General features: G+C 36.4%; 1 protein-coding gene across 7 annotated transcripts in view; it reads right to left on the bottom strand.

The window, feature by feature from the left end:
• Positions 1 to 2,461: 2,461 nt before the first annotated feature.
• GPC5 (glypican 5) overlaps positions 2,462 to 27,501 on the bottom strand; it is a 603,769-nt gene continuing 578,729 nt past the window's right edge. For 2 of the 7 annotated variants that reach the window (XM_038151931.1, XM_038151796.1), the window contains 2 exons: positions 16,264 to 16,413; positions 2,462 to 9,013 (listed from right to left, as the gene is read on the bottom strand). In XM_038151931.1, the coding sequence (XP_038007859.1) occupies positions 8,853 to 9,013; positions 16,264 to 16,413 (311 nt within the window). In that variant the 3' untranslated portion in view covers positions 2,462 to 8,852. Of the gene's footprint in view, positions 9,014 to 16,263; positions 16,414 to 27,501 lie in introns of those variants that run through there. The other 5 variants (XM_038151803.1, XM_038151811.1, XM_038151820.1 and 2 more) reach the window with 5 other exon arrangements.

The raw sequence follows: 27,501 nt of genomic DNA, 5'->3' as shown, positions 1-27,501 counted from the left end.
CACTAGCTCCAGAGAAATTGCTGGTTCTTCTGTCCCAGAGATCTCTGTGTTTTCAGCAGTGATATGAGTGTTTGTCCATGCCACAGCAATTTAGACCCTAATGTGTTTCTGAAAATTGTTAGGCTGTAAGCTGTGGCAACTCAGGAGCAGACATGATACATTCTAGGGGGACAACAATAGCTTTTAGAGGCAATAACAAAAAAGCTTCTCCACCATCAGAGCTCAGAGACAGTGAATTTGTTCACAGAGAGTATGAAATCTTACTGTCTTCTCTCTGGACTGTGTCAGGATTTTATCTGCGAACAATTGCACCTAAAATGCAGAAACCACTTAGGGAACAGGAATGAGATGTGTCAGACGTCCATCACAGACTTCTAAGTATTGTAATAATGTAAAGTTGGAGGATTTTTGTGGTTGTTATTGTTGTTTTGGTTTTTTTGGTTTGGTTTTTGGCTATGATTTTGTTGATCCATCAGTGAATTTATTGTCTATCAGTAAATTTGACTTCAAGATTTTGCATCACGTTAAGATAAAACTGAAAATAAAAACTTATTAGACACAAGCAAATTTCACTTGCGTATGGTACAGAATGTTTTATATTTTTTGTTACTACACATCTACATTTGAAACAGAACTGATCATTGCTTAGATAAGCAAGTATGTTCGAGGGTTTATAAATTCTCAAATATGATTTGAAATTCCAGTAGTTTTCCAGAAATGTATGGAGACGACCTTTCCCTGGCTTTCTCACATTAAAAAGAAATTATTTTTAAATAAAAATTATTCCATAATTCTTTTTACTTACTTTCAAGGTTACTTAGTTTCAAGTTCTAAAAGGTTTTAGGCCCTTGCTGCTGTAGAAGGCTATGCAGCAGATCCAGATGGTGCCTGAGTACCAGGGCATGTAGAGGACCAGTCCTGCTAGGGTAAGTATTCAAATTCCCTGTGCAGGTAATGAAGAGAAGTAACACTTAAGAAGTTTTTGTTCTAGAAAGAAAAAGTTGAAGGACTTAACTGGATTGAATCCCATGATAAAAGTAAATTTTTTTCTCTTGTAAATTCACATATTAACTATTAGATATCCCTGAACTAATCTCTTCTTTACCAGAAGAGATATATGTGATCCTAGATTCCTTTCTCAGGATGAGAGGAATCACACTTCCAAGGTGGCCCTTTGATCCTGACAACTCGGTTGATCTGGCCACGCTAAGGCAGGTGTCTCAGACCATCCTGGTATAAATGTGTAGCCTTGGAATATGGCTTTGTCATGGCTAAAGTGGCCCTTATGGCTTTGTTGTCGATCCCTCCAGACTGGAACTCCTCAGATTGGCTGTCTGAATGTTTCTTTACTTGCTTGCAGCTTCGTTTTGCTCACTTTAGCTGTGACAAGAGGGTTTTTTCCTGACTGACCCGATGACTATGGCAAATTGGGTACACTTTCATTTATCTTTGCATGAAGAAACAATAGTTTTATATAGATAGCAGTAACAAGCAGTTATTTCATGCAGAATCAGATATTTATGACTCTAAGACAATGTTGTAACACAGAGCAATAGAGATTTAGTGCAAGAGCAGACAACTGCAGACTGAGATGGTGGCATAGAGGAAGCACAGACATGGGATGCCAAAGGACTGGGAACAGGGTTGCTACTGGAGATCCCATAGCGATAGACAACCAACCCATGGTCTTTGAAGAAATGTAGCTCTGGAGCAGGAAAAAACTGGTTTTAAGGGTAACAAAGAGAACCAAGAAGTAGCACCTAACATATGTGAATGGCACCATATATATTAGATTCAGATGTGACCTGGAGCAACAGATGAATGAAGGAAGAACAAAGGAATAAAAGCAAACATATTGACAAAGTGAATCTGGAAGTGAGAAAGAATAAAGCATCAATGTAATATTCCTCCCTTTGAAGGACCCCAGAGGCTGCCCACCCAATGTAACCCCTCTTCTGCAATCTGAAATTGCCAGTTTTAAGACCCATACAAAGAGTGGAAGACTGACTATGAAGTTATAAAAAAAGATAAAAACTGTGTAATTTCCTCTTTCCCATATATTCAGATTACTGAAAGGCTGAAATTTATCACCAAGTTACATATTTCATACTTTTTCCGAAGAACCACGGAAGTAAGGGTTCACACTATAAATCTTTATTTTCTAAATTAATTTTTATTTGTTATGGTGTACATATAACCAGGAGAGAGCAGAGAATCACAAATTGATATTACCTGTAATTTTTGATGCTTTTCTGAAAACAATCTTATTGTATTAAGTGTATCAATTCAATTTTGCATGTAGATAATACAAAGTCAAAGTATGTTTACAGTTATATCCATGGAATTCAGTAGCATCACAAATGTCTAAAAGAACCACCTGGCCCATGAAATAATTTCCAGTCTGGTAATGTTCTGAAACTAAAAATAACATATTTTTTTTATAGCTTGCTAAAGATTCAGGATGATGCTTTTTACCTTTCTGAAGGCCTGGAATTCTTTTTCTTCTTTTTTTTTTTTTTTTATAAACTTGATAAACTTTGATTTACTGTTGATCAACAGTAAAGTTGATAAACTTTGTTTGTTTGTTTTTTTAATAAAGTAAGTGAAATACATGGGTTTCATGAACACCTCTGTCTGCCAAAAAGCAGGGATGTAAACAGACATGAAAAATATTTTTAACAGCCATCATAAAGGTGTTAGCTATACCTATAAGTAAGAGGAACTGAAAGTAAACAGGAAAGCACATTCTATGCAATACTGATCCCCTAAAGACAGATACAAAGAAGAGAAATTACTCGTGGTAAGGCATGCTGATGTATTGAGCAGTATGTTTTTTGCCCATCAGCAAAAGATATCTGTTATACACTTTCATGTGTGGCATGAATAAAATCAGACTTGACCATGATTTTTAGTGGCTGTATCCTGTTTTATATACTGAAGGATGAATCCTCACACATAATATAGTTATGAAAACAATTTTGCAGTATGTTTTTATGTTATTTAAGTGGTTTTCTTTTCCCTCATGTTGTGTCCACCTGCTATAACTATGTGGCTAAAATTCAAGGAGCACTATGCCCACACCATCCATTGTACCAGCAGCATTGTCTTTGAAGATGCAAGGTGAAGTGGATCAAGGAGATCCTTTGAGTCAGAAATACCCTGACCAGTTTCACTGCATGATCCTGTAAACTCTTGCACCAGCTCAAATGGGAAAGAGAGTGACATTGAGAGGAGCAGGAAAATCAGAAACTGCCACAGAGAAAGACCTCCGTGTGACTTATATTCAAGAGACTAACAATTGATTTGGACTGCTTGACAAACCTGGAGAGACTTTGTTGTGACACCTAAATTAGGCATGCACCGCAGGTGATCTTAGCACAGCCCTCTGCGCTGTGAGGGGTGATGAGATGGCATCGACTGAGTCCTCCCAGCCACAGAAGCTCAGCATGAGCTTCCTCCTCAATGTGAACTAGAAAAGAGCCTCATGGGGTACCAGGTATACTGTCTGCAGCATTTCACATTAAAAAGTACTAAAATAAATTAAAGACAAAGTTTCTAACTGCCTGAAATGCAAATATTATCTCCCAAAATTTGTTCATGTATCACCAGGAAGAAAGAATTAGGAATTAAAACTTAATTAATTTTGCTGAGATTTTCAAGAAGAAAATCTGGCTTTTTCTAGAGTCACTAGCTTTCTTAGTGTAATACAGTTAGAAACAACTTTTATTTTAATTCCTATTATAATCAGTTGTGACTCAGAGCACATAGAAAAGCACATATTTTTCTAAATAAGATTAATGCTTACACAATTATTTCATAGAAGAACTGAATATAAAAGAAAATAAATAGAGATAGCTTCAACTACACATTTTAATTCATTGTCCTGAGAAGATGATATGGAAATGATAAAGTTAATCTGAAATCTTCAATAGGTTAATCTAAACCCTGTTATAATCTCAACAAGAATATTATCTCAATAATATAAATATAAATATACAGGTACAGAGTAGTAAAGAAGTTATATGCATATCTACCTACAGAAAGAAATAAAAAGGTAACCTTTTACATAGCTGTAATTATGTATCATCTTTTATTATTCATTAAAGGAACCATGATATTTGCTTTCCAAGGAAACAGGTGCTTCTTTTTCTCTTTCACCAGCTACACACAGGAAAAGTTGTTACCTTGAAATGTTTATTTAAAGTGCTAGGACATTAGTTATGAGAATAAGTACTCCAGTCAGTACCTTTTCCCCAGGAGATACAAGTACATTTAAAAACACTGGTACATCTACAGAAAATAGAAATAGAAAGTCAAGAATTATAGAATCATTTAGCCTGGAAAATAGCCTTAAGATCCTCGAGTTAACTCAGCACTGCCATGTCTGCCACTAAACCGTGTCCCTAAGTGTCATATCTACATCTTTTAAATGTCTCTGGGGATAGTGATTCCACCACCTCACTGGGCTGTCCATTCCAATGTGTAACAACCCTTTCTATGAAGAAATTACTCCTGATATACAATCTAAACCTTTCTTGGCACAGGCTGAGGCTGTGTCCCCTCATTCTGTCACTGGTTTCCTGGGAGGAGAGGCCAACCCCCACATTTGTACAACCTCTTCTCTGGCATTTGTAGTGTGATAAGGTCTCTTCTGAGCCTCCTTTCCTCCAGACTAAACAATCCCAGCTCCCTCAGACACTCCAAACATGTCACCAGCTCCCTTGCACTTCTCTGGGCTCACTGTGGCACTTCAGTCTTTTTGATTGACCTTGGGCTTCCTGAAAATTCAGTAACAGACAATGATCTGAGGGCTCTAGTCAGGGAGGCAGCAGGCTTCCCTAACAAATGGGTGTGCTATGTATATGGTCTCTCTTGATCTCAGGGTAGAAGAGGAATATTTTGATTTTATCAAATAAAAATATGAATTTCCAAAATGTTGTATTTTTTTTAGAATTATTCCATTGTTGGAATTTTATTGTAAGTAACCAGACTGTCCTCTAAGAAATTATTTCTTAGAAGGCTTTCTTATTTTATGGTCGCTATTAAAAAAAAAAAAATGTACTGAGGCCAGGTACACAACTCTAATATTGCAATTTTAGTATGATCAGTCTTTGAGTGAGTGTCTGAGAAATAGCACACTTTGAGCAAGGTATTCCTGTTTTAGACCATAACAGTTATAATACACAAAAAGATTAATTAAAAGAAGGCAAAATAAAGCCAAAATCTTGTTTACCAAATGTTCTAGGAAATACGGAGAAGATTCTGACTGTTAAAAATGCCCCATTGTAAACAATTGAAACAGAGGAAACAAGATCTACATGTCATTTCTGAAGTCATCTGAGGAGCTCAGAGGCAGCCCTGTGCAGTCTGTGTGACCTCATGTTGGGAAAAGCTTCTGCATGCCCAGGCAATTGACCCAGACTGACTCACTTACATACTGTGATCAGTCCATCATTTTATGTGGATGGAAGTGGTTTTATACTCCATTACCACAATCTCCAGCTTAACAGTTCTTTTCCTGTTTCTCATCTTGGCTTCTCTAAAGCATTCTTCATGTTTCTGTTCAGTGCTATTCCTCTTTCCATTGTTTGCTTTCACATAGCACAGCAACATTGGGGCTTTTTGTTCTTTTTTTTCCCCCCTGCCTTCCAAATGTGGAGTTATACAAAATTCTGCTGGTTTCCACAGTTTAATGCAATGGTACCTCCCTTGCAAGGTGACCTTGGGGCAGATTGTCAAAGAGCCTTGCCTCCCTTCTTCTTGCTCTGACTTGTTTGTTTTAGTGATTCTATAATAGTTATTTAAGAAACTAGAATATTTCTTCATAGCATGGTAGATTTAATGAAAAAATCTTGATGCAGCCTGGCAGATGTATGACTCTGAGCAATGATGTGGAGTGTATGGTGATGCCTAGAGATGGATGGAACAGGAGGGTGAATGAGGTCTCGTGGCAGAGTAGTGAATGAGAAATCTCCCGACCTGACACTATTATTCATATTGCTATTCATACTGCTATTCATATTGCTAGTTTGTTCATATGTGTCTGGGAAGAAGAAACCTAGTTTTCCACTCCAAAAGGAATCTTAGGAGTAATTCTGTGTAGGTACAGTGCTGAAGAGAATGGGAATAGGCCAAGAAAACCAAAAGAAAGGATTATTACAGATTAGTAATTCACATATACCCGAGGAGGTCTTAGGACTAATCAGCAATACTATCAATATTTGAAAATGAGGCTTGTGTTTCCTATATTCTATAGAAAAATCTACCATTCCTGGACTATCAGTCTCTGTAAGGTCTTGAACAACACACAAAAGTTAGGAATGGAAACAAAGTGCTTCAGGACATAAATAAAATTCTGAGTAATGAGTACATGTGGAATTTTTTCTGCATTTCTGTGTCTCCTTTTCAAAGCCTTATTCAATTTTCATTGAAGTGACTGATACTGGCCACTGTTCAAAAAAAAAAGTTGCCGAAGTGGATTGATTATCAGTGTGAGTTGACATTACAAAGGAAAAGAATGAATTCACATTTTCTTTCCCTGAATTACCAATGTCATAATTTCAAGTAAACAAGACTAGTGCATTTGAAAGATTGATTTGCAAAATCTGCAAAGGAAAAAGAGGTCAAGCAAAATGTACACACTGGCACACCTGCCTAATAATGATATTTATCTGGGAATGTAATTGTTCATAGAAATGTTAACTTGCTTTTCTATCAGTTTACCTCTTTATTATACTGTATGTTATACTATGTGTGTTAATGACTAACATATACATTTGGGAATAAAAATATTTATGTTTATATTAGTCTCAGAGTAAAATTTTTTGTCTAGAAAGAGTTCTAGTTATCATATGAATACATACAATTGGTTTTGAATACATACAATACATACAGGTGGGGTTTTTTTTGTCTTGTAAAATATTCTACAGGAGAAATAACTGTTACAAAAATTCTTAAATGCTTCCTGGTTAAAATGACACAAGAATTGGTCATGGCAGAACAATCAAATTTTACAACAGTAATACATAATGTACCATTAGTATTGTGGCACACTTTTGCAGGCCTCATTTTATGACGCATAAGAACTTGGGCTGGGATTGTTGTGATTCAGGTTTGCATTCATGTGTCACCACCCCAACCAGGTATCTAAGCTATCAGTGATATTAGTGGAGGTTTGATGTATGCTTCATGGGCCCACATGTGAATGTCTAGATCTGTCTGAGTTAAGGATGTCTCCCACTTAGCTGCCAGCTGCCATTCCCCATGGCTCCCATTTAAGGGAGCCTCTGGAACATCTCAGAAGTCCTGCATCATAAATGCCAGTCCCCTGAGGATGTCTTTGATACTCCAAGAAATCTTATGTGGCAGCAGTCATTTCCTTTTGGGCAACTGAGTTGCTTTTTTGGGGTGTCAGTCCCTATATGAGCTGGAAAATGCACTGGGCTTCACTGACTGTGTTGACAAAGGGCTGTGGTCGCTTGCCCAGAGAAAGACCTGAGGCCATTCAGAGCAGTCGTGGACACCAGGTGGGGATTTTTTGTGTATCACAACAGGCACTCATTGGTATTTTAGCAATTTAATCCAATGACTACAGTTACAGCTTGAAAAGCATGTACATAAATATCTGTATGTTGACATATATGTTAAGATGCCTTAATCCAACACTGAATCTTAACCTTGCTGTTATCCCTAGGTAAAATCGGCCATCATATACATATTTAGTATGTAACATATAGGTTTTTCTGAACTATAAAAATAATTCTGAATTCAGAGGGACCCTGACAGACTGAAGAATTGGCTTGATAGGAATCTCAGAAAGTTCAAGAAAGGGAAGTGCCAAATCCTCCTCCTGGGGAGGAATAACCCCATATACCTGTACAGGTCAGTGCCTCCTGGTTGAAAAGCCATTTTGCAGAGAAGGACCTTGTGGTCCTAAGGGACACCAAGCTGAAAAAGAGCTCACACTGTGCCCTTGCAGCAAAGACAACCAACTACCGTCTGGGCTGAATCAGGAAAAATATCAGCAGGTCAAAGAAGGTGATCCTTCCCCTCTGTTCTCCACTAGAGAGACACATCTACAATGTTATGTTCAGGTCTGAGCTCTCAAGGACAATGACAAGAGAGATATGGACATAGTGGATGGATTCCACTGCAAAGGACAATGATGATTTTGAAGGTATGGGAGCAAAACTTGTGGAAGGAGTGGCTGACACAGCGGGGTCTGTGTGGCCTGGAGAAGATGCAGAGCGGGATCTTTTGAAAATGTATAAATACCTGATAAAGGGAGGAAAGAAGATAGAGCCAAACTCTTGTCCGTGGTGCCGTGACAGGACTCAGTGGGCAAAATGGTCAAAAGGCACAAGCTGAAATACAGTAGCTAAAAAATATCTGCTAGGAGTGTTGAAGCACTAGTACAGTTAGCCCAGGAAGCCAGAAAAGTCTCCCTCCTTGGAGACATTCCAATGTCAACTGAATTTGGTCTTGGGAAACTTGCAAGAAATGAGTCTACTATGAGCACAGGGTTGGTTTAGATGATCTCCAGAGACCGTTTCAAACTTGGTAATACTCTTTTTGACAAATTGCTTTAGGAGAAAGATTATCATAGACAACTTATTTTCAACATAAAATATTAAAAAAGAAAACATTATTTTTATGACTATACAGGTGTTTAAAAAAAAACACAGGTAAGTATTACACAAAATTCTTTGTTAATATTCAGGGCTAAGATCACTGGCTGATCTTATACAAGATACCATAAATACTGCTATAATCATCAGATCCCTTATTCCAGGCTTGTGAGTAGGGATAAATAGATGACAATGAGATACATATATCTAGCCAGAAATGAGCAGTTACCAAAGACTGAGAAACAGCGTTACCAAAGTAATCAGCATAAATGTCATATAATGGGCCATTGCTGTACATCCTGCTCCAGTTGTGTCTAAAGTGCTGCCATCGTTGGTTTGATGGATTTGCTTTACGTCCCTGAGGTTCGTCTTGTCTGGCATCCCTGCTGAGACAAATAAGAAAATACAGTATGATGCATGCCTTGTCACTACTGGCAACATATTATAGCTAGAAAAAATTTAAATATCCTCAGCACACAGACTGTCACAGTTTGGTTTCTAATTCTCATGTTACTGCCAAATTCAAATGCTTTATAATTGCATCTAGAAATATGCACTATACTATAGGGCTATTCATCGTTGAAAGGATTTCTGAGGTCTGCCAACTCTGAACAAAGTTGTTCTTGTAGAAATATATCTCAACAAACATTTACAGACTGAAGTGAACAGTTTTGCAAGTACCTAAAAATCCACTGCTCACATCTTTCTTGGATTTGAAGAAAAAGGAAATAATTTAATATGAAATTTCTTGTGTCTGGGTTTTTTATTGCAAAATAAAATATTATTACAAAATAATGTATAACTCATGGAAGGTGTGCAGAAAAATATAGTTGTTGCTATTTAAAACTTCCATTTTGGCACAATTTAAATAGACTTTACAATACCGTAAGGAAAAGTTCTAAAGCTAACTTTGAACAGGAACCCTTTTACTGAGTTCCCAGCTGAATATTTGTACTTTTTTTTTTTTTTTTTTTTTTTACCAGGGTAAATATGTCTCCACTTCAAAACAGTACTCTTATGGAACAAGTATGTAATCAACCATTATATTTCCTCTGCCTCATTAAACATAGGAAAGAGAAGGTCTTACAGACACACTGAAATTTGGTAGCATTGTCAGCTGCTTGTATCTGCTATGCATGCTTGTAGACTAACTGTCTTATCCCATATAATAACTTGTGGCATGCCACTATCAATCAAAATTAACAAGTCTAAATTCAGTGTTATTACATACAACAAATATTGACATTGTAATTACACCGAGACTGAAAAAAGCTTCATATAAAGCAAAGTCAATATTTATGTAATTAGGTCAATATATATATAATTCAGAAGGTAAACTCTGCTGCTGCAACAGCAGCATTAGAAAGAAGCTCAGCTCTACTGAGCTGATATATTGATTTTACAGTCTGAGTTTCTGCATCAGTATTTATTCTTTAGGTGCTTCTTTCCTTTCTGCATCATTAGTAAAGATGAATAAACTTGTGATTTTTTAAATTATTATTCAAAATTACTATAACAAAGTATAAATACTTTAGTCATGGTGTTATCTTCTTTGTTGAGCTGGTTTAGCAGAAGCTGCAGAGGACAGTCATTCTTAAAAAGAACAATTTTTTTTTGTGCTTGCATTAAAAGTACTCTTTTCTCTAAAAGCAGCTTGAAAGCTGCTTTTTTGTGAACTTCTGCTCTATGTACTCAAATATCCTTCCTGCAGCCTTGAAAAAAAGCATTAAGGGAAGAGTCAGCTAAAGTCAAACATGCTGTCTGAAAAAACCTGCTGGATGCTTTCTGAAAAAACCTGCTAGAATGAATTAATCTTCTTTGCTGCTGTACTAAGCAGTGTACCCTGATATTTCATGTGGATTTTTCAATGCCATTCTCTTGCCTGGAATTTGTGAAAATTAGCTGTAAGAGTACAATGCAAGTGGACATACAATAAGGAAGATTGAAAGAACAGATGTTGAGAAGGAGGGAATACGACTTTTCCTCATCATGTACTTTCAGTAACCTGTGTAGAAAAACATCAGTCAGCCAATGCTTCACTGAAGGTATTTTGAGTGGATCATCACTATCAAGGTATATCAAGGATTTTTTTTCAGGGAAGGTTTTTAAGTAGAACAAAAGAAAAAAAGAGTTTTCATAATTTCTTCAGAGTTTTAGTGAAGTCTTCTCATATTTAAAAGAGATTAATTTCAGTAAGTGAAAAATTCAACTCTCACCTACACAACAAAGCAGTTCAGCAAGTGCCATAGGTATAACAAAGTAGATTTTTCCAATATTATATTTATTCCAATATTATATTTCTAATATAACAGATACACTATCAGAGTAGTGAAAGATTGAGTCTTATGCAGGACATAAATTATAAAAGCTAAATCATATAAAGATGAAAAGTATTCCTAGATCTTGCAGTTGAAGAAATAACCAGCTTCCACTGAAAGTATTTTGAATCTGAAGAAAATGTGACTAGATAACAATCAATGACAGTCAGGTGTAATTTCTAGGGAAAATTTAATTTACACTATTTCAAAAATAGGAATTTCTTTTGATGGGAATTTATTTTTTTTCTTTCCAGCCTCAAATGAAAACTGCAGACTTTGGAAGTTCCCATGAAAGCAGTGTTATAAAAAAAAAGTTCAAACCTACCTATATGTTTTCCTTTGAAAAGGCCATAAATCATTACGTGTAATCGCTGATCCTAAATGAATACCCTAATAGAACTGTAGTGTAATCATATAGCAAACCTGCCACCTATTCAGGCCCATAAGTCTATGCCACACTGACTTTATTGAAACAAGAAGTCAAAAAAATATGTATAGATATCATCTGGTGAAAAAATCACTGAAAAGATAAACACTCCTTTAAAATAGCTTATTTAAAGAGAGCTGTGCTTTGTTGCTGGGGTTTTTTTTAACTCTAATCTATAGACTTAATTCCTAAACCTAGGCTATCCTTTTTATTTAAATTAGTAGGTTCTGTTGTCCACTATGAATCAGGATTTAAACATTTATGCCACCTTTCATATATCATAATCTGTAAAAGAAGGGAACCTTCCCTGTAAATGAATTTAACTTTCATAGTTCACAGCATACTTGCAATGAGAGATAGCCAATCATTTTTAGCAGAACAGAGCAGAAATAAAACAAACTTGTTTGATTTTAATCTCCTCTCACTTCTGAAGCTGGAATTACGTTACAGAAAAGGCATTTAAGTTTACCAAGTATTTCAAATGATCTCTGGTAAATGTCTAGTTTAGTAATAAAATCATAGTAGAACTAATATTTTGACTGGAAAGATGGTAAAATTTAGAAGTCTCATCTGAGATTCAGGGGAATTTTTTTCTGATGAAATTTAGAATTTCAGCAGAGGGGAAGATAAATAGCTTGGGAATTAAAATCCAAATACCATGTTTGCATAAGTCTACATAAAGCAAAGCAGACAAGTATTACAGTTGTGTCCCCAGCATCAGCTCTGAAACTGTGTAAATAGCTGCAATTTAAAGTATTGTCCTGCTCTGGTTTAGAAAAAATAATCAGCAAAAGAATTTCCACAAACATTGTGATTAATATTACAGCATCAGAACACAAGTTCTTCATACTTTGGCAGAGCAAAATTTCATCTGTTTGCTGTGTTGTTTAACCAGTTCAGTTTGTGTCAGAAACGTTAAGTAAGTGTGAGCACCACTCCAAACGCATTATAAAGTAGCACTATGTTGATGCGGAAGTTTAGAAGATTGTAAGATTTATAAGGGACAAATAATTCCACCTCGTTCTTGGTATCTGTAGAGTCTACATTTACACCTTGGTTAAACAGCTACCTACAGGCATTTTAGGCGTAGGAAAGAGAGGTATCACATTTGGCATACAGCTGCTTGTCCAAAAGTAGCCTGATTCTTATAAAACCCTTTAGGGACGTCTTGGACATCTTAGAGCATCTCCAGTGACTTTTGATGCTTCTAGGTAGACAACTGAAGCAAAGTTAGTTACAGCAACTTGCATTATAGTGAACACAGAGAAATAAGAAAATGCAGAAGAAGAAGGTGGAATCCTCAGATGTACATATTTGGTCTGAAATTGAACAGAGAAACCCTACGCTTAGTTACATAACACATTCAACACTGAGTGACCAGAGAGTGTTTCCCAATATATCCCCTATCATCAAGCTTTATATCTTTGATGGAAAACTAAAACTAAATATTGAATCATGTAGATGTGGCAAATAGATTACATTTTAGAAATTTTAGGCAGGAAAATAAATAACTGATAATAAAAAAAAAGGTGAAATATTGATCAAGTTCATATTCCTTCTCCTGTAGTAGTATATTTTCACTTTTATACCTTAACCCATGCCTTTAATCCGTTTTGGTTTTAGGACCTGGTGTTGAAGGGCAGGGTCAAGGGCTGCATATTGCCATGAAAGTAGCCAATATCTGATGTGTGCAAACATTTATGAGAAGCCAGTACTTCATGAAAGTGTTTCCTGTTAAAGCACAGAAAGCGTCACTGCAGCTACATTTACATATTAAATATGTGTCCCAGAAGGAGATCCTTCAGGCAAAGTGCTGTTGAGTGGCTCATGCCTGCTGTGCTCAGGGACAGCAATACCTAGAAGAAACTGCTAAAAAAACCTCCTCTACATGGCACAATGCCTTGCATGTCTTTCAAGCCACACACAGTGATCTCCCAGGCTCAGAGATCCAGTTATCATTTTGTTTGTTTGTTTTAGTTCAAAGTGTTCGAAATAAATATGAGGGCTCTGCTGCAACCCACCAGGTGGTGTTTTTATAACATGAAACTGAAGGAACACATTACAAACTCTGGGATATGATATCCAGGCAAGGGAAAGTGTTTGAAAATAAAAAGCCTGCTGTTGAGGGACTCTGCAGGGCAGAGAAACCCAAGCCTTCAGCCGTCTGGTTTGTGTTGCCTTTTGGAAGTAGTCCTTGGAATGAATTATCCACAGAACTTGAAGTTTACTTTGGAGTGACCAAGATCATTTTCCTTAATGCTCAGCCATGGAGTGTGATGCCTTGCGAAGGCTGACCTGGAACAGAGACTAGACAGAGCTGAAGAATAAAGTAGGTATTTTTTAGGAGGCCTCACTGGATCCACCTTGGGCAGCGCGAGAGCCCAGTCAGGGCTACACCCCAGGTGAACCCAAAATGGTCACAAAATAGATGACTGGTCATGGAGTTTCACACTTTTATAAGTTCTGGTCCATTAACACAATGGAGTTAATTGTCCAACTATGGCTTTAGCTTATGAAGTCCCATGCTTCTTGTTTTTCTCTCTTCAGTCCACCATTGTTTATGCTCTTGTGCTGAGATTTGGTTGATTTGTCCTTGGCCTCCAGCTAGAGAAGGAATTGTTTTGTCTACCTACTCTGTGAAGAGAGCTTACTGTGTCCTAATATGAAGCTCAGAATTACACACTAAAGCAGTACAGAATCTGAAAAATATAAAAGCTAAAACCTGAGGCATCAAGTGAACAAATGCCCATGCAATGTGGGTAAGCAGAGCTGAAACCAGGAGACAACTCACAAGCTAAGTTAGTTGACAATGTAGACATAGCCTATGAAATCACTTAAATTTGGAGTGTTGCTTAGTATCATAGGAAGGTTCTATAATGTGATATAAATCCTAGCAGCAAATTTTCAATGTCTTCATAAGTCTCACTTCTACAATTGGCCAGTCATTTCTTTCAGTGAAAAGCAGTCATTGAGTTTTCATTGCTGTATCTAAGTAGCCCATGCAACCTGTATCAAGATCCCAAGGAGATCTCTGAGAATCAGAAAGCTGAACCTGAGCTGTATGCCACAAGGTGAGGTGGAACAGAGAGATCGTGCTCACTTAGAAACCAACCAAACTGCATAAATACTCAAGAAGTTTTCTGTAATATTTCTTTGGAGGCACTAATTTTATCTAAAATCCTCATTTTTTAACCTTTTTATATGCTAGCAATCATTGTAATAATACACAAACCAACACAAATAGCAATTTTAACTGTAGAGGGAATATCAAATGTAAGTAATCTCACATACAAACAAAGGAATAGCATTACTGTTATTGTTAGAAACCAATTAAGAAACCTGCCTAATGGTATTAGCTAAGAAAATTCTGCATAGTTAACAATATATTAGGAAATGAATCCAACATATCATGTTTAATTGTGCATATTTTATGAAACGTGCATACACAAGAAATAGAGTGTAACCGATGATCTTACCATAAGTCTGGTGAGTCATTTTAACTAAAAAAGCAGCAGACATGAAGTCTCTAGTCCAGTATTTGAAAGTTTTCTTTCAAAGTTGACAGTGGCATTTGTTTCACATTATACATTAATGAACTCAATATTTCCATTGAGAAAACAAAGCTTTTATGAGTTAATGTAACACAAACAAATGGTGTCAGAGACCAGAACATTTCCATTTGTTTCACATTATTAAGAATCAAAAAGTGATAACATCATTTTTTGAAATAGCTAACATGTACTTTTTTAACTTGTAGGTCAGTTTTAGCATAAACAACGTATATGTTAAGACTATGTTGCTAAAATAACAAGTCTTAGGTGTCTAAAATACTTGGGTTTATTTTCCAGACAGAGACCAAACATAACTATGTCTGATGTAGAGAGAATCACAGTAACGTTCATTAGATCTATTCCTAATGCTTTCTTGGGCCATAGTTTCTAAATCCATGTTCATTATAAGACATGTTCATTATAACTTCAAGGCTCAAGGGTGCTGGAATCAGCATTGCCAATAATTCCTGTTTTAAATGAAGAAATCCATCTTTTCAATCCTTTTCATTATTGAAGGAGTTTTAACCTTTATCATTAACCTATGCAAAAGCTTTGTAATCAATACAAAATTAAAATAAGGCCAAAGTCTCATAAATCAGTCTGTGTAAAAGTAAGCAAATTCTTCATTCTCTGAATTTTCTTCTTATCAGTACTAGTTTGCTTCCTATGAGTCAGATGTCCAGATGTCCTATATAAATTACTGTCATTTAAAACAGTTTACCCATTATTCTTTTATTTTTTTTTCATTTTTGCTGTAGGAGATTTATAATCAACAATTCTCATTTATGCAAAACTAACCATATAGAAGACTAGAAGAAAGAGATGAATTTGAACTGAAACTCCTGACATTAATGGGTGAACTAGGATTGAGGAAGAACGTTACCAGTTAGGGACATAAAAAAAATGAAATGTTTTTCAATTTATTTTTTCTTAATCATTCAGATTTCCCTGATTTATGGCCCAATTTCACTGTAGCAGTTCATTATCCTACTGTTCATCTTGTTTCTATTTCTAAAATTAAAGTAGCAAAAAATCACCATTTTCTGAAAAATAAATCTGAACTAAAACAATTTCCATTGTCAAGATGTTCAAGTAACTTCGTAGTTTTTTTCAGGTCAGTCTACCTAGAATTCCAGTCATTCCAGTCACTCCACTCCCTGTTAAAAGAAACATCATCTGTAAATTAACTTAATCTCCAAAATAGTCATACATTAAGTAGTTCTTAAGTTTTCCTGAAAAGCAGATTTTATGACATATTTCTACAAGTTGGAACTAATTACGGGAGAAGATTTTACAGTCATCTCCTTATCATGCCTGCAGATGGCAGATACTAAACTCACCTGTTGCCCATGCAGTGGCACATTTAACACCCCCCTTGTGAGCCTGTTCCCAAAGGTGAGTGATCAGATCTGTGATTTTTCTTGATGGGTTGGTTTTACTGCCTCTTGAGCTCACTTTTAGAACCACCCCACAGTGGGATCTAGTATGTGCTGGGAAGAGGAAGAACAACCATGCTGTTATAATTTGGAAAAGAACTTAAGCTCTCAGCTAATCATAACATTGTGATGCACCCAGAAGCAGACTAACAAAATGTAAAATCTGATGTTGATGTCTGACTCATCCCACATCAAAGACTGGATTACTGACTCAAAAAGGAAGCGTGGAGCTGTAAAGAAAGTGGATGTCCTTGTCTCCATTCCGTCACTGTAAACAAAAGCACAGCTTGTCTCCTTACAAATAAAAATGCAACACAGAGATTCCCTTCAGTTGCTGCTTTCTCTTCCTCCAAAAGGTTTACTTTTGTTTCCACAAGTTTTAACTCAGCTACTATGTTGAAAATATATCAAAAGCACAGAATAAAAAAGAATAAATTTTCCAATATCATCTTAGAAATGCATTTTCTAATCAGATTATGAAATTTTAAAAACCACAGTTTTTCACAGAAATATTTCCTCTCTGATTTTCATTTCTGAGACAGTTCTTTCTGGCAGAGCATTTCTATTTCTTTCAGGCAAGATGAATATCAGCAATGAATTCTATGGTTCTTACTGATGAATATTGATCTACATCCCTCAGTGTGTTTAGTGTTATGAAATGCCATAGGAAGTCTTGTGTCTCAGAGCATCCCACAAATACAAGATCTTTGATCTGAAGTCACTAAACATAAATAGTTAAACATCAAAATATGTGTCTTCTTTAAGTTCAGAGATAACCACAGGGCAATTCAGGGAACCAACCTGATATCTGCAGCAGTTTAACCTCTCCCTAGGAAAGCTGGCCTTGCAGAATTCTTATAAATATGTAGGTTTCATACTAATATACAGCTCCAATTCAGCAACACTTGAATAGTGCTGCTTCTGCTTTGCTCCCAAGCATCCATCCTTGAAGAGAAAATAACTGCTGATCACTCTGTGCTCCCACAGCCTAGCAAGGCTGACCATTGACTTGACTGGCTGTGGTTGACTGACTGGACAAAAGTACTTACCAGCAAAAGAAAGATATCAGTCTCCAGGCTAGCAGCAATGTGAGTAATGTAATAACAGTTCTAAACATAACATGTCAGAAAAAGGAAAAGAAATACTAAGGGAAAAAGATTTGTTTCCCGGATTGGTACTGTGAACATTTGGAAAGCCAAAATAAAAAGAAAACCCATATGACTTCAAGAGTTTCCTCTTAAAAATATGTTAAGTTGTGCCTGATCCTTTCTTCTAACTGAGTGCCCATCTATGTTACCTCACTTAATTAACCGAAATATAAACAAAGAAACAGAACCACTATTTCTGGTTAATTTGATCATTTAGACATATTTTCTAAACAGGATTTTAGTCACAACACAGCTCTTCAAAGAGAGCAGGAACACAGATGGATGAGAAACAGCTGAACTTTCACAGTTTAAGTTTTTAGCCTGAAGATATTGATCCAAGAGAGAAAGAATTGAGTAAATAATGGATGAGGGCTGAAAAGCAAAGAGAAGAGAGAAAGGTGACCTCTATTTAAAGCTATTCTTTGTGGACTGCAAGTTGAGGACTATAGGTTTGCACTTAAGTTGGGCTGTACCATTGTCAGTGAAAAGGTACGTCAAAGTGCAAAAAGTGCTTTTTCCACGCATGGATGGGTCATGGGAACTGAGGGGAAATGCTGTATCAACAGACTAAGACCGCCTCCTCCACCACACTCCTGTTTCTTCTGAAGCATCAGCACGTGGCAAAAGAAGGGGAGATGGTAACAGTGACCTTGGCAGACAACATATTCATATTTTTCTTCTTTTAGATGAAGAGAAGGAAGATTGGATTCAGATCCCAGACAGTGCAGCAGAGAAAGTTTTGCTGAAAGCCTCAACCCAAAAGTCTACACATGTATGCCAGAGAACAGTAATTGACATCCCAGAATTTGTTAAGGTTTTTTTAAGTTAATGTGCCTACCTTAGCAGAAGCATCATTTCTTGGGACTTGGTAGGGAGGGGAGTCATTCCAGTGGAGTAAAGCCTGGATATGAGGCACTTTAAAGCACAATAGCTCTTTGTGCCCTGAAACTGCTTTTGTTTTTAAATAGTCTTCTTCCAAAAAACGGGAGCTGAATAATGAGATGGCTGTTTTACAGGTTTGCTTTTCAGTCTGACACCAAGGATTTGTTATTTTATGGAGAGATTAAAGGTCATGGCATAGGTTTGGGTGAATGTTCAAAACAGAGAAGACAAAACCTGGTTCAAATTATACCTATTTCTAGCAGTACAGACAGTTCTGAAGAAAGGTATCTTCTCAGGGCAGTTGGATCTTTCTCTGTTAAGGGGCTCCAAATGGCAGCTCTGAAGAAAATTAGCATATATGTAAGGTAAAGAATTGGAGTGCCTGGCTCCTGAAGCAAAAAAAAAAAAAAAAAAAGCTCAGTCTACAGTGAAAAAAAGCCTGTATCTTCAAAAAAGTGAATTAATTACCTAGATCTCTAGATCTTATCTTGCACACTCAAGTGTTAAAATAATTACTTGTTTACTTTAAAGCATTTTATTTTGGGAAGTTAGGTTTAGCCAAGTTGGTTTTTTTTTTTTTTTTTTTTTTTTTTTTTATTTTACCAAATATTAACATGTATATAAAAGCTTTTGGCATATCTGGCCACCACTTAAGGTAAAGAAGCAATGGAAACATTAAGAAAAGTAGGCTACTGAAGTACTATCATCAACATCTATAACCAGTGTAAGAAGACCAGGACTGAATTTATACAAACTAGATATTTGGCATAAAAACATGGAAATAATTACATGACTAAGGAGGCAGAATTGGAACAGAATGAATGAATGCATTTGAAAGCTAATGTAAGTTAAGCAACAAAGGAAATTCTCCAAAAATAGCTCAGCAGGATAAGCAGATGAGTTAAACTGCTGAAAATGCCGACTGTAGGTTTTTAATAAGTCAATAAAGTACAAGTCTGGGAATGTCATGTAAGCTTAAGTGGTAATCATGACATTTCCTCCCTTGTGGTGTGCTCTCTTCCTAAGAGCCCCCTCTTTTTCCTTCAGTCGCATGGATGAGTTATATCATGTCAAGCTTCTCCTCCACACAGGAGGAGTTCCAGGACATGTTCAGCACACTCCAGTCATGCTCCAGTGATTTCTACAGTCAGCAGGGAATTAGGGAGCAGCAGACACTCTCAATGTTTAGAGCAGGAAGTATCAAATTGCAACACCCTCCCAGACATCAGATCAAGATGATGTCTCCTCCCTTTGCCAGGCAAGATACCAGTAAACAGGTCTGATTTTGGGAGCAGAGCTGCAGAAAGGTGAAAGATAGGATTAATTCTTCCAGGGTTTACTACTCTGTGTATTTGGGCACTGAGTGTGACCCTAGCACAGGCCATGATAGTGCTTGTGGGGTGCAGTCCTTAGCACCTGAGAAGTCCTGGGTTGGTGACTGAGCCAGTTTCTGAGCACTGCTCAGTCATACCAAGGTAAATTGTGGTATTGAATGAGACCTAGGTCCATCAAGGAATACCAGCCAGGGGCTAGATTGGGAAATTGGGCCAGAAACAGGTCTGGAGAAGAGTTTTCCTTCAACATTGGCTCGGGGCCATTCAGGGGACAGGACTAGAAATGATTGTATCTACAGGATAGCTCAGGGAAGGTCTAGGTGCACAGGACAGAGCTGCTGTGGGGCCAAGAAGGCATGGGTGGGACCCACAGGTGAGGCCAGTCAGGACCGTCAAGGCTTGGAATAGGGACCATGGTTAAATCTCAGTAGCTGTCTGAAATTAATTCTTAATTTGTGTAATTTCCTCAGTACCCTCATCTTCCAAGGAATATCCTGAGATTTCATCCACTTTCCAGAGAGTTGCCTGCTGCTGAAAAAAGGTTTTTGTTCCACTCGTGTCATTCAATACAGCACAGGCAGCGCAGTTTGGATGAGCAGTTGGTACAGTGCCCCTCACGCAGCAGAAGTCTTCCTCCATTCCTCATGGTGCAGGCAGCCATCTCAGCCCTTCCCCTCTGCCTTATGGGCTTGAAAAAAGAGGCAGGTAGTTATAAAGCCAGACCCAGGGAATTCCTGCTGGCATTGGGAGTGCATGCCTGGAGCTGGGAGGGCACTCTCTGAGGAAGAACTTACAGAGTCTTACACTGACTTGATGATTCCACCAAAAGGGCAAAAGGACACAATCCTGTCAGAAGATGCGGATCCATTTGAGCAAAACAACTGTAATTCCTCACATTTATGCATAGCAAAAGATGATTTCAGTAGCTTGTTTAGTCAAATGCATGCTGATATTGTCACTAAACTGTGCACCTGCCGCTTGATCCAATCATCCCTTGCTGTAGTCTTTGCATTCCTCAAGCTTCTCTTGAAACGATTTAGTCTAGATCTGACTTGTTGTATGACATATCTTTCACTGAAATTAAAGACAGATTAATGTGTTGTAAATTATATAAAGCCTTTTGCTTGATCACTCCCATTTTTTTCCCATGGGAACCTATTCCATAGTTCAAAACTTAAATTTCCTGCTAAAAAATAAAGGATTGAGATAAAACTATGCAGGCTTGTAGAGATAATGTTTTACCACACTAGTATCAAGCAACTTTAAGTTGATCCAAACAAAATGAAACAAAAAAAATCTAAATTTTTAAAAACATAATCAGGAATTACATCCCTGTTACCATTTTTGGTTGGTGGAAAAATATCATAATAATATTATTATATCTTAAACAATCAAGGTACTAAATGGCTTTAAAAAGAGTTTTCCTGGGAAAAACCCTGTCTGAAAGATTGGCTATTTTAAACAAATTGTGTAAGTTTTCTGCATTCTCAGGGATGTTTTTTGCTTTCCATGACACATTAAATATTACAAATGTAGTAATAATGTAGTCAGTTTTCCAGAGCAAAAAAAGAAATGTGTGACACTGATAATGCTTGAAAATATTGAATGGTGTACATAGAGTGAACAAAAATTGCTAGATTTTACTGAAAGCAGGGAAATATCTTGCTGTTTAAACCTGTTATTGTCACAGTGATCAGCTTGCCACATGCAAACTACTTTCAGTGGCTTTCTCTGTATATAGAAGGTGGAAGCATAAATAAAGGAGATTTTCTCCACACATCTGATTTATAGACAGTGAATAACTGATCTGATTTATAAAATGACAGTGAATAACAAATATATTTAACAGCATATATCAATAAAAATCCAAATGAAGTATGATTAGGCATTGTTATAAAATTGTAATTTAAAGACTGATTTAATTCTAAGTGTAAAAAAGCACATTCTTTTACTTCTGTATTTAATGAATTGTAACCTTGGTATTCTTTTAAAATCCATCAGTAAAATAGATTTTTTTAATTTAATCGGGCACATGGAAACTTCAAGAATAAAGAATTAGAGATGCACTCTAGTTTGACTGTTAAGTTATTTAAAATTGCATTTTGTATTACACTTAAATTGCACCACCCAAAATAGCATGATAGAGACAGTGAGTTGGTCTCATTCGGATTTTTGTCTGACTTGAAAAGGAGCTGTAAATGGGAAAGTGGAGACACACAGACATAAATAATTATTCATTCCCGAGCATACTTTCAGATGACACATCTGGGCTGTGCATGGATATCTTGATATATTAAAATTCAATGGCCTGCACTAGGCACAAAATCAGACTAAATGATCAGAATGGAATTCTTTTAGCTGTAGACTTAATAAGCTATGTGCAGATTGAAATCCTCTTGAACTGGAATTAATACTTATTAGCCAAACTTCCACATTATCTCTTCAACTGAAAACTCTCTAATTATAGGGAATCAGATATAAATGCTCACAAACAGGACAGCCTTAACTAGTGAACTTGACTCGACCAGACTCATGAAGGTAGTTTTTAATTCTTGGATTATTTTGAAATATTTTTCTTTTTTAAAATTGAAAGTAATGCCAACATTTTCAGTATGTATTTTTTACCATAAATTTCTCACATTTACATATTTTGCCATATTTTGTTGAACTTTTATAATTTGCAAGTGACAATCAATTCAAATATATAGTTCTTATCACAAGAGACTGTTTTTTCAGGAGCACTTTTGCATCAAAATGAATTCATAACTTCTAAAGAGATGAATTCCTGAAAATAGGGCTTTTCTAGCAGAATGCTGACAGACACTTACATGAAGCACTACACTCAGCACTGTGCAAGTCCCCAAGCACCACCTAGGCACTAGAAATTCTGTACCTTGTGTCTTCCCCATGTTTTGTATTCAGATGACATTTTTCAAAGTCTTCCTGTATGCAAATACTTTCCCTGGAAAGATATTGTACCTCTGGGAGTGTAGGTGATTTTGGTGGTTTTTTTATCGGTGATGAGAACCTGAGAAACAGATGATTAAATATAAGAAACCTTCCTCCATTACTATTGTGTCAGTGTTCTAGAACTTTCTGTCTATTGTTAAAGGGGTATCTTAAAATAGTTCATGGTCTAAATGTTCAATAACAATATTAAGATTACAGCGAGGCTGTGCTCAGCATTTTTGCCCTGTGGAGTAATTATGAAGGAAGAAAATACAGCTACTCAAATCTGCATCTCCTAAACCACTTTTTCAGCTTGTATAACAGAAGGTATGTAATTTATTATTACTTTTTAAGCATCCTTTCCAGTATACTGTGGTCCCAGCATAGCCATGATTTATAACATATCCCAGATTTTCTGAAACATTTGGCTTATATTGACGTGCAACTTGAGGTGGTCATTTGGCTTAAGAAGACTATTTATGCTAATATGTAATTAATTATTTTAGCATTTCCAGGCATATTTCCAGATATTTTGAAGGAGAGAGAAACCTTCTTTAGTAAAAAAAAAAAAAAAAAAAAAAAAAAAAAAAAAAGAAAGATAAAAAAGACTATAAAATCAAGGTTAATAATAATATTAAAGATGTTACATGTTGAGAAGGTGCAGGGTTAGCATGATAACTGTTTGATCATCTTCACATTAATTGGTTTAATTATGGCTACCCCCGACAACACTCTCCCCATAGAGAAGCAGTACTGCTATTAAGGGACATACTGCCCAAACATGTTTGCATGACCATCAGGAGACTGAAAACCCAGAAATCCTAGCCCAGCGGTCCCTCTGCATCCACAGAAAGACAAAGAAAGCAAAGCAGGTCCCTCTAAGTCTGCTATAAAATAGATTATGTGCAATTTTGAATCTACCAGTGATGGCAAGACTGGATATACAAGGTCAATGATACACTGGCTATGTCCAAGCATTAAATGTGAAAATGCTGAAGTTTTAGCAAAGCTTGCTTAGGGAAAGAAAAAAACCTTGTTTTTTCAGGAGAGTTTAAAAAAATTCTCTATTGAATTTATTTTGTAGTTCATTGCCAAATTTATTCTTTTTTTTACACTACTGTAACTGATATACAAGAATTATTAACAGATGGATTTGTTTATTTACTTATTTAGAGACTGTGTGTTTGCATTTTGTTTCATATTGAAATCTAAACAAGAGAATTTCCTGAGTATATTATATCCATTAAATGTAAAGAAAAGCTGGAAAGTTACTTTTAGAAAGGTTTTATTTGTATGCACCATTTATGTAATTATTTATGAATGGACAATATTGAAAAAAAGTGTATTAGAAAAAACCATTGCCCTGGATATCTTCTGCTCTTGAAATATTTCCAGTGTCATTAGAAAGCTGACTTCTCTCCAAGACTGGAATTCTTTTGTGATCTTTTAAAAACTGCAAAATGTAGTAAAAGTCAGAAATGTTTGGAGGTTTTCCGAACCAACTTAATTATTCAGAGAACAATTGTTTCAAAAATGTTTAGATTTTATCAAGTCTGCACTAATAATATCTAGCTCGAGACAGCACTTTGTCTATCTCTTACTAATGCTATCCAAACCACTAAAGCATCCCAAAGGGAGAAGAACTGGAAGAATTCAAAACTGTCATGAAGCAATTATTGCTGGGCAGACTGCTTCATATCCATGTGTTCAGCACATCTATTTCAATTTGTTTCTGGCAAGAAGGAATATAAAATTAAGGATTCACACAGAGGAAGAAACAAGAATAATATTCAATGAATTCAAAGTAGGCAATAAACCAATTTATTCAGCAGTACAACTACAGATACTTTCAACTGAATGTAATTATTTCAGAGCATCTGGAGGAAAATTCTCAGGGCAAGAGGGATTTCTAGTATTTAATACAGGTAATTGTGTAAATCTATGTGTAACTTGACTTCTGGGAGTACACATGTACATTAGGAAAATTATATATCTGTCTGAAAAATTAATATATTTGGGTAAAGCTTTTTTCCATTTGTTTCAATTCTGAATGAAAATGGATATAAACCCCACTTCAACTAGAATACAAATGTCATAGATTTTCAGCTTTAAAAAGTGCTATATTTTTGTTTGGTTTGAGGTTGGGTTTTTGGCTGGTTGGTTAGTTGGTTGTTTTCTGTTTGCTTTTTCTTGATGAAGATTGGCTTTCAAATACTTATAGATGAAAACTGATAAGGTAAAAAAAAAACAAAACCCTGTGTGCTTGATGCTGAGCTGCTCTGTACAGATGCAAACAGAATGGGCTGCTGGGGGCTGGCTACCCAGTCAGAGCATGAATAGCCCCAGCCAAGCCTCCTGTCTGTGCCAGGTTTGTAATGGGGACAGGAGTCCATCCGCACTACAAAAATTGTACAGATAAGGGGAGACAGATGAACAATCAAAATGTTCAAAGCTTCAGATCTTCAAAATTATCCAGAATAATGGGTTCAATTTTGCCTGAACATTGAAGGCACCTTTACAATCAGTAATGAAGGTAGTCTGAGCAGTAAAGTTGCCTTGGAGCCTTGACTACAGGCCACTGTTTTCAAAGCAATTGCTGAATAAAATACAGGCATTGCAGGCTAAAGTGGACAGATTTCCAAAAGAAGGTCCTGTAACAGAGCAAAAATAACATATTGAAGCTTTTTAGCTGGAAGATGTGTTCATCTACATAAAAGTCCAGCATTATGTGCATAATTTCTAGACTCCAACATCCGAAGATCTCTCCCATGACACATGTAATTCCAGCATTTCCAGCACAGCACACCCAGCCTGGTACTCTTGAATGTATTGCAAGAATTTGTTACAGGCTAACTATATTTTAAGTACTGTTCCAACAATTTATTGATACTAATCTCCGAATTCCACTGCCCAGTAATGTTCCTGGTTACTGTTGATTTGGCTGGTTGTCCTAGAATCCAGACAAGTAAAAGGCTTCTTGAAGCATTTCTTCTCAGTGCATGAGAAGGTTTTTTATCATCTCTCAGATTTATAGAGACACTAGGGAAAGATCCTGATGGCCAGTCAATGTAATAAGAAGAAATGAAGTGTCAGCATATGCAGAAGTAACGCAGAGTACCTCAATGAGAAGGAAATCCTTATTGAAGTAAACACATTCTTGTAGGCATATCTGGGGCTAAATAAAGTGAAATAATAGCTCAGAAAAAGGGAAATGATTGATGAGTGAAGCAGGTTTGGGTCAAAAATATTTTAGATTATTAGAATCTTCAGAAATTATTTTAAGTTTTTGCAACCAGTGTGGCTGTTCTCATATCCTGATGCCAAAGAGTAGGATGTACTTTTCTGTCAGACCTCTCCAGCAACAGGAGCTTTCAGCTGTTGAAATTACTGAACAAAGATACTAGACTTAGTGCTTTTAAGCAATCCTCTTGGCGATTTATCCATTTGAACCTGAACATGATACATGTTTTACATTTAGACATCTCTTCCAGCTCTACTGTTTCCCTGAAATTCAGTGCACATTCAATTCACAATTGGTTTTGTGATTGTTTCAGGTTTTTTTCTTTTTTTCTTTTTTTTTTTCCCCAGTACATGTGCTTGTACACTCATTCTCTGCCATATCATGAGTGAGTACTGGTATTTCATAAGCAGTACCTTAATTTTTCCAAGCAGCTGGTTGTGGTTAGAAAGAATGATGGTGGAGTTGATGGGACATGGATTCTGAATGGAGCTCAGAACACAACCAAACAGATTATGAATTTCCACATTACTTGTGCTTTTGCAATAGAGGCCTTGATGCACAGACCAGTGAGAGGCCTTCCTCATAGTACTGTAGAAAATTCCTGGCATATAGAATGACTTCAATGACTCCCACTTCATGGGAGAAACTAGAGTAAGGGATGAATTCCCTTAGGGAATAAACAAGTCCTTAAGGCCTTTCTGATATTCTGTGCATCTCAACTGTGGAACCACTTGTCTGGCAGCATAGCAAAAGCACTCATCTCCCAAATGTAGACACATTTGTGATTCAGTTGCCTGCATACACTTAGTAAGAGCTGTTTCAGGTCCTGCCACGTATCCTGCTTAGCTACTTACTGTCAGTCAAGAAGAATGCTGACTTGCTGTGAGATATGCGTTGTACCTATTTGCCTCCTGTCTTAGATACTCTTCTATACCTTGGAAGATGTTATGAACCTATCAGTACAGATGTAGAAGAATCCCACTGTTGTTGTTGTCTTCCACTCTGGTATCAATCAAAATTGGTTTGGGTTGTCATCTTGACACTGCATGGTCCATCTCTGTTTACCAATATTTAGAGGTATCATAGATTTTCCCGTTCTTGGACATGATCAGTTTATAATTAGGCTTGCTCCTTGCCTGTGGACAAATCAATTTATTTGAATGACAACTTGAAATTGAAACAAAGCTGTGTCTCATCCAGATGAATATCCAAATAAACATTTATCAGGAGCAAAATGTTTCTAAATTTCTTCCAAGTCTATCAGATCCAGTATCTGTCAGGGAGAATGTGCAGTTCTGGTGATTGTGTGATGGCTGCCGTACTTAGCTTCCATAAATGATAATATAATTGATGTTGATGAAGTCATTGAAAAGTCATGAAAGAAAATAATATGCTGGTTATCTGAAAGTACTAAGGTGGGTTTCTATTTTTCTACACTTTTCAGATTGTTTCATAATTTGAATTTACGTGCATTCATATGGAAGTGTGTACAAAAAGTCTGACTATCTAATGTTTCATACATAACAAAACCATTCTCTTTCATATCTTTTTAGATAATATTTTTCTCATTCTTGGATTGCAATATATG

The sequence above is a fragment of the Motacilla alba genome, chromosome 1 (assembly GCF_015832195.1).
Source record: "Motacilla alba alba isolate MOTALB_02 chromosome 1, Motacilla_alba_V1.0_pri, whole genome shotgun sequence".
In the NCBI taxonomy this organism is placed as follows: domain Eukaryota; kingdom Metazoa; phylum Chordata; class Aves; order Passeriformes; family Motacillidae; genus Motacilla; species Motacilla alba.
The sequence above is the reverse complement of the archived record's forward strand: the minus strand, read 5'-3'. Positions and strand labels throughout refer to the sequence as shown.